Source organism: Marmota marmota, unplaced genomic scaffold (genome assembly GCF_001458135.2).
Source record: "Marmota marmota marmota unplaced genomic scaffold, marMar, whole genome shotgun sequence".
NCBI classification, from domain to species: domain Eukaryota; kingdom Metazoa; phylum Chordata; class Mammalia; order Rodentia; family Sciuridae; genus Marmota; species Marmota marmota.
In genome coordinates this window covers 5090107-5097259 of record NW_026000137.1, presented here as the reverse complement: position 1 = coordinate 5097259, position 7153 = coordinate 5090107, and the positions used below count along the sequence as shown (strand labels likewise).

General features: G+C 35.7%; 1 protein-coding gene across 5 annotated transcripts in view; it reads left to right on the top strand.

Moving 5' to 3' along the window:
- Adam22 (ADAM metallopeptidase domain 22) overlaps positions 1-7153 on the top strand; it is a 186389-nt gene that overhangs the window by 102317 nt on the left and 76919 nt on the right. For all 5 annotated transcript variants that reach the window (XM_048785447.1, XM_048785448.1, XM_048785446.1 and 2 more), the window contains 2 exons: positions 828-891; positions 2733-2802. In XM_048785447.1, coding sequence (XP_048641404.1) covers positions 832-891; positions 2733-2802 — 130 coding nt within the window. In that variant the 5' untranslated portion in view covers positions 828-831. The remainder of the gene's footprint in view (positions 1-827; positions 892-2732; positions 2803-7153) is intronic.

Below are 7153 nucleotides of genomic sequence, written 5' to 3'. Positions count from 1 at the left end.
TAAAAAAAAAAAAAAAAACCAAACAAACAACAACAAAAAAAACCAAACAAGTATGAGGATAGAGAATTCATTTGTTCCATTCACTACTATATCCCAGCATCAAGAACAGTGCACAGGTGCTCTATAAACACAAGTTGAATGACTGCATGAGTGAAGGAGGGCAGCAGGTTGCAAATGGGCAGTTCATGGACCCAGCTGCCTGGGCTCCATTCCTACCTGTATTCTTAATGGTTATATAATCTGGAAAAGTTACTTCATCTCTTTAGCCTTTTGTTTCCTTTCCTATAAAATGAAGGTAGACATTGTATCTACCTCATGTATTTGTGGGAACAATTAAATGAGTGCAAATATTTCGCTCATGGCAAGTTATTAATATGTGTTAGTTCTTATTAGTAGAACATCTTTCAGGTATGAGGTAGGGAAGCCATTGTCAACTTGGTCCCGACAGCCTCAGAATCTCCTGGGGTTTGTTTGAAATGTACCTTTCTAAGTCCTCACCTAGAAATCTGAGAAGGGTTCTAAAACTCTAGGTGAACTTTTGTATATTAAAATCTTGGAATTATGAGTTAGAGGGAGGAGTACTGCATAACAACTAGAGAATGGCAATTTCAGGATGAGAGAGCCCATTTCAGGGGGATTCAGAGGAAGGGGGCTTTTCCTCTTAGCAGAGTATGTGTGGTGTGTGATGTGTGGTTTACCTGGAGGTGATGGATGGGACTGGGAAATAGGCATTGAAAGTAACTGGTTCTCTGCTGCTGATTTTAAAATGATCTTGTCCTGAGATGAGAGTTAATAGTCATGCCTAATGATTTTCTTGTCCTTGGCAGTGGAATGTTCTATGATGGGAACCACACATATCTCATTGAGCCAGAAGAAAATGAGACGGCCCAGGTAAGTGCTCTATTTGCAGTAGCAAATGGAAATGTTGGTTGAGAGCTTTCCCTCCCTTTTTCCCTAAATTTTATTTTCATATTTTGTTTGGCTAGGATAGTATACACAAACACAGTAAGATTCTGTTAATTAAATATTAGATAAGTCAAAGCCACATGATTTTAAAACTTTTAATTTATTTTGTCTCTTTCTCTTTTTATGTTGGAAATACTTTCCCTGTGAAATGTTCTGAAGCCTCCATTTCTAGCTTTGATCTGTCTTAGTTTGGTCTACCTTAAAATACCATAGACTGAGTGGCAAAGTCAGCATATTTTTTTTTCTTACATTTCTGGAGTCTGCATGGTCCAAATCAGCAGGGTTGGTGGCTAGTGAGGGTTCTGTTTTTGAGTGGCAGATAGATACTTTTTTGCTATGTGCTTACATTGGGGGAGGGGATCGATCGAGCCATCTCTCATTGTCTATTCTTGTCCTTGTAATGTCATCAGTCACACTAAATTAGGGCTCCCTCTTCTGATCTCATTTAACCTTTATTATCTCCTTATAGGCCCTATCTCCATGTACGGTGTTAGGGCAGCTCTAAAACTTCAACATGTGAATTGATGGGGGTTGGGGGACATTTAGTCCATACAGATAAAATCCAATCCTTTCTTTTCTTGATTTTAAAATTTTCTCCATTGTTCATTCCTTTTAAGGCTCTGTGCCAATGGAGTTTAGAGAAACCCAAGACAAAGTTCCTCCCTTACTTTAGGTGAAATATTTCCTACAAATTAGAAAAGAATTGAATAAAGATTATAGATTAGAGCTGGGCATGGTGGTGCACACCTGTAATTCCAGCAGCTTGGGAGGCTGAGGCAGGGGGATTGCAAGTTCAAAGCCAGCCTCAGCAATTTAATGAGGCCCTAAACAATTTAGCGAAATCCTATCTCTAAATAAAATATGAAAAATGGCTGGGGATGTGGCTCAGTGATTAAGCGCCACTGGGTTCAATCCTTGGTTTAAAAAAAAAGACTACAGTTTAGAGAGAAATATAATGCACTTTCATTCTAGCTCTGTACATACAAGTGTTCTTTCTTGTATCATGCAACATTGGTTAAATGGAGAGGCAAGTAATTTCAAACAATGCACATTGTTTTGTCCCCATAAGTAATCTTGATTGTGTATTATTGTCTGGGTATGCACTATTGGCTGTCCCTGTCACTTTATTTCAAGTGTGATTTTTTTTTTAAAAAAAGCAATATCATGAAACTTGCCTATTTATGACATTCTCATTTTTTTTCAGTAATTGGATGAAGCCAGATGAAATTACTTGAGTGTTCATTAATTTTTCTAAAAAGAAGAATATGATTTTAAAATCTCTTACTTCCTAGGAGAACTGTGTATAACACTTGAATTTTGGAGCAGGGACTACTTTGGGCACCTCCTTTTATGAGTCATCCTGCTGCTCATTACCAGAGAGATTTCTAGCTCTGCAGTCTTTGTCTACCAAAGTTATCTGGCTCTTACAAGGGCACAGAGATCTGTGAAAGGAACCAGTTGTAAAAAACATTAACCCATTTTCCTAGATGTCTTACTTTTCCTTGGCGGGGATAAGTCCATTCATTTATTTTCCATTACTGTAAGCTCTGGCTTCTCTGTCTGTGAGGCATTTATAATTGGGTATAGCTTTGGTGCTGGGGGAATACACTGTGAGCTGGAAGCCTTGTGCAATGGCTTCTGGTCTCTTTAAACCCAAGGGAAATGTGTAGTCAAGTTACTGTTCTCTTGGGGTTCCGTCTGTTTTTGCTTGAGGCTAGAGATATCTAGTTGTGCATGTTTAATTTCTGTTGCTTGTGTCATTTCAGGAGGATTTCCATTTTCATTCAGTTTACAAATCCAGACTCTTTGAATTTCCCATGGATGATCTTCCATCTGGTATGTTACTCATAGAGTGACTTTTTTTTTGTTTTGTTTTAAGGACAACTTCAGTAATTCATTTACTACTTTAGAACTAATCTATATGTAAAATACTATTAACCCACAATTGCTTGTGACATTTTTAGAGGGAAAGTCAAGTTGCAATAGGAGGAAAAATAAAATGCAAACTGGCTTTGTATTTATAGTTAAGTTTGAAAAGATATGGCTCAAGCACTTTGAAGAAAAACTTAAAATTTAATACTCAAAATAAGGAACTAGAGGAGAAATATTAGAGTAAGAATTGATCTGCATAGATAAAATATGTAAAATTCATGTTTGGTGAAATAATTATCTAGTAAACAGGAATGAAGTCTTTTTTATTGTTTCTTTTTAGTTATACATGACAGTAGAGTCCATTTTGACAAAATTATACATGCATGGAATGTATCTTTTCTGATTAGGGACCAAGTCTTGTGGATGTACACAACAGTGGGATTCACTGTGACATATTTATATATGTACATAGGAAAGTTATATCAGATTCTTTCCACTGCCTTTCCTATCCCTATTCCCCCTCAAGGGACAACTCTTAATTATTTGTGCAGATTCTTATTTTCATATCTCTTTTTTTGAGTCAATATTTTAATAAAAAATTAGATTAACCTTTTATATTATTATGTGCTATTTATAAAATTAGTCCTTTATTTGCATGTAGGTTCTTTATTTATATATTTGGTTTGAGGATTGCACCCAAGTCATCAGAGCAGCTGCTCATACCTGGGCCTTATTAGTGGGGCGGAGATCATGTACGTGCAACACTTTTGGTTATGCTGGGCTCATTCGTTTCCCTCCTTTGAAAACAGGGCACATTTAATATGTGATAGAAAGATGCTCCCTCCTCTATTTAGTGGGCCCTGAGCATACTAGTTATTAATCATAATCCAAACTTTGCAACAGCTCTGTAAGACGAATGTTATCCCTATTTAATAGATGAAGAAGAGACTTAAGTACTTTTGTCTTTTCCAGGGTCTTACTGCTCATAAGGTGGGGCACTGGATAATGATACTATAGAAGTGTACCATGGGATAGAGTCACAAGACAAAATGGAAAAATTGTCAGCTTGAGAGCAAATCCCAAATTACAGCTTAATCACTTAGAAGTCCATATTGCCCCTTCATTGAAAAATGAAATAAATGTTTTGTGGTTACCTTCCTCTGAAATAAGTGTATACATCCTTGGTCTCCTGCAATTCCCCTAAAAAGAAATGAGTTCTTTTTCCTTCTCACCTACTGCCAAATAGATACAAGATCTTATTTCACAGAATGCACTATTTTGAAAAATTCTCAAATGGACACACAGATGCTTTGACTTTACACAGACTCGTTAGACTGTTCTTTCAGTGACCTTTATGCCCATATGACCAGAAAGTAAATTATGATTAGCTGCATGAGAATAAAGCTATAATTTAATAGGTATTACTGGAAGCAATCATCATTAATTTTTAAAGTAACAAGTAAAGATTCCTCCAAAAGACTTGGTTATAGGCTTGTTATGGCACAAACTTATTGTTTTTTAAAAATATTGTTCAGGATTTTTTTTTTTTTAGAAGAAACTTTGGAGGTGACTTTTGCTGTTGTAATTGATTTTTAGATTTATTATTTGTAAACTCAGGTCTGTCTCAATCAATTTCTAGTTTTCTTTTCTCATCTGAAATTGGCACTGTCACTGGGGTGCGGTGGCACATGCCTGTAATTCCAGGGGCCTAGGGGTCTGAGGCAGGAGGATCATGAGTTCAAAGCCAACCTCAGCAAAAGCGAGGTGCTAAGCAACTCAGTGAGACCCTGTCTCTAAATAAAATATAAAATTAGGCTGAGGATGTGGCTCAGGGTCAAGTTCCCCTGAGTTCAATCCCTGGTCCCACCCCCCACCCCTGCTCAAAATGAAGGAAATTGGCACTGTCAATTTTAAGAGTGGTCTTTCAAGATTACTTATAATTTACTATGATAAATTAGAAGAAGATGATGTAAATTAATGTTAAAATTGCAATTTTTGTTGAATAAGCTCAAAATAAGCTTATTTATTTTAGGTTGAAGGAAATTTAACAGTTATGGAATTTTAGCACATCTGTCTTGCTCTATATCATGTGTTCCTGAGAGATAAAAGTATAATCAAGTCTTCTCCAAACTTGTTTGACTCTAGAACTTTTTATTTTACGTGGCACATATCAGAGGACTAGTGTTCTTAAGAACACAGTTTGGGAAAAGCTGATTTTATTTCCTGTGGACTCCTTAGCAGTTTTTAAAAAACGAAATGCCCAAATCTTGTGTATTACTCTTTGAGTTTTGATATACACCCCCATTGACATACTGAGCAATTCTATTATCTCAGCAACTTCTTAGTGCCTTTCCCAGTGTCTTCCACCTCTGCAATCACTTTTCTGACTATTTTTGCCATTTTGTAAACTTCAAATAGATGGAATCATATATTGTGTCCAGCACCTTTTGCTCAGCATATGCCTAGGATATTTATGTTGTCAGAAGTAACAGTTTATTCTTTTAAATTATTGAATATATTTTATTATGTGAATACACCACAACTTTTTATCCATTATTTTTATGAACATTTGGGTTGTTTCTAGTTTTTAGCTATTACAAATAAGCAACTGTGATTATTCTTATACAAGTCTTTTTTGTAGACATATGTTTTATTTCTCCAAGAAAATACCTGGGAATGACATTGCTAGGTCATAGGATATAGGATTAATTGTATAACAGTATTTCCAATTTTTAGCATGTATTATAAACATGGGGAGGGCCGAGTAGACACAGATTGCAGGACTCATCTTGAGAGTTTTTAACTTGGTACTCTCATCTTGAGAGTTTTCAATCTTGGGTGGGTTTTGGGAATTTGCATTTCAGGTGAAGTCCCCAGATGATGCTGATTTTATTGATCCTGGGATCCTACTTTTGGAACTCTGTTCTATGAGAAATTGCTAAACCTTTTTCAAAAGTGATTAAACCCTTTTACCCTCACATCAACACTATATCAGAGTTCTAATTGCTCTATATCTTGACCAACACTGTGCTGTTGTTGTCTACATTTAGCCATTCTACTGTGTGTAGTGGTATCTCACATTACTTGAATTTGCATTTTTGGCAGGGTCTGGTCACATCTATATGCTTACTAGACATTAATAAGAATTTTTCTCTTTCTGTTGTTGGGTTGTAGGAGTACTTACATATTCTCTCCTTGATCTTAGTCGAAAGGCCAAGAAGTAATTACATATTTTGGATGTAAGGCTTTTGTTAGATTTATTTTATGACTATATTTTTACCAGTCTATAGCTCGTTCATTCACTTTTCTAATGGTATCTTGTCATGAGCAGTTGTTTTGATTTTGATGAAACCCATCATCATTTTTTATGATTATTGCCTTCTTTTTTAATATATAGTTTTATTTTGTTTATTTTTATGTGGTTCTGAGGATTGAATCCAGAGCCTCGAATATGCTAGGCAAGTGCTCTACCGCTGAGCTGAGCCACAGCCCCAGCCCAATTATTACTTTCTTTATTCTACAAAGTCTTCTTCTGTCCACAAGTTTTCAAGATATCTTCCAACATATTCTTCTAAAAACTGTATAGTTTTATTTTTATATTCAGATATGTGATCTTCTTCAAATTACTTTTTGTGCATGGTGAAAGGTAGGAGTTGAATTTTTTTTTTGAAATTTGAATATGGATATCCAGTTATTATAACACTATTTGTTGAAAAGAGTTTATCATCTTCATTGAATTGCTTTGATGTTTTTGTCAAAAATTATTAATAATAAGTCTTTTCCTTGACTCCATTCTATTTGGTTGCCTGTACCACACTTTTTTCTTACTATGTCTTTATGGTGTATTTTGAAATCATGTAGCATACATCCTGCAATTTTGTTCTTTTCAAATATGTTTTGGCTTTTCTAATCCTTTGTATTTCCATTCCAGTTTTAGAACCAGCTTCTCAATTTTTGCAAATCCTCTGGGATTCTTATTAAAATTGAACATATAGATTAATTGTGGAAAAACAGATATCAGAATTGAATCTTCTAATCCATGGGCATAGGAGATCTTCTTGTGCTTTTAGGATGTTGGCTTAGGGGATATGGCTCAGTGGTAAAACACATGCTTAGCATGCCTGAGGCCCTGGGTTCAATCCCAGTACCAGCAAAACAGATCAAAACACAAACTCTCAGCCCCACCCAGATCTTTTGAATCATAAGAAATAAAATAATTTAGAACTTTTGTGTGTGTGTGTATGTGTGTGTGTGTGTGTGTGTGTGTGTGTGAGAGAGAGAGAGAGAGAGAGAGAGAGAGAGAGAGAGAGAGAGA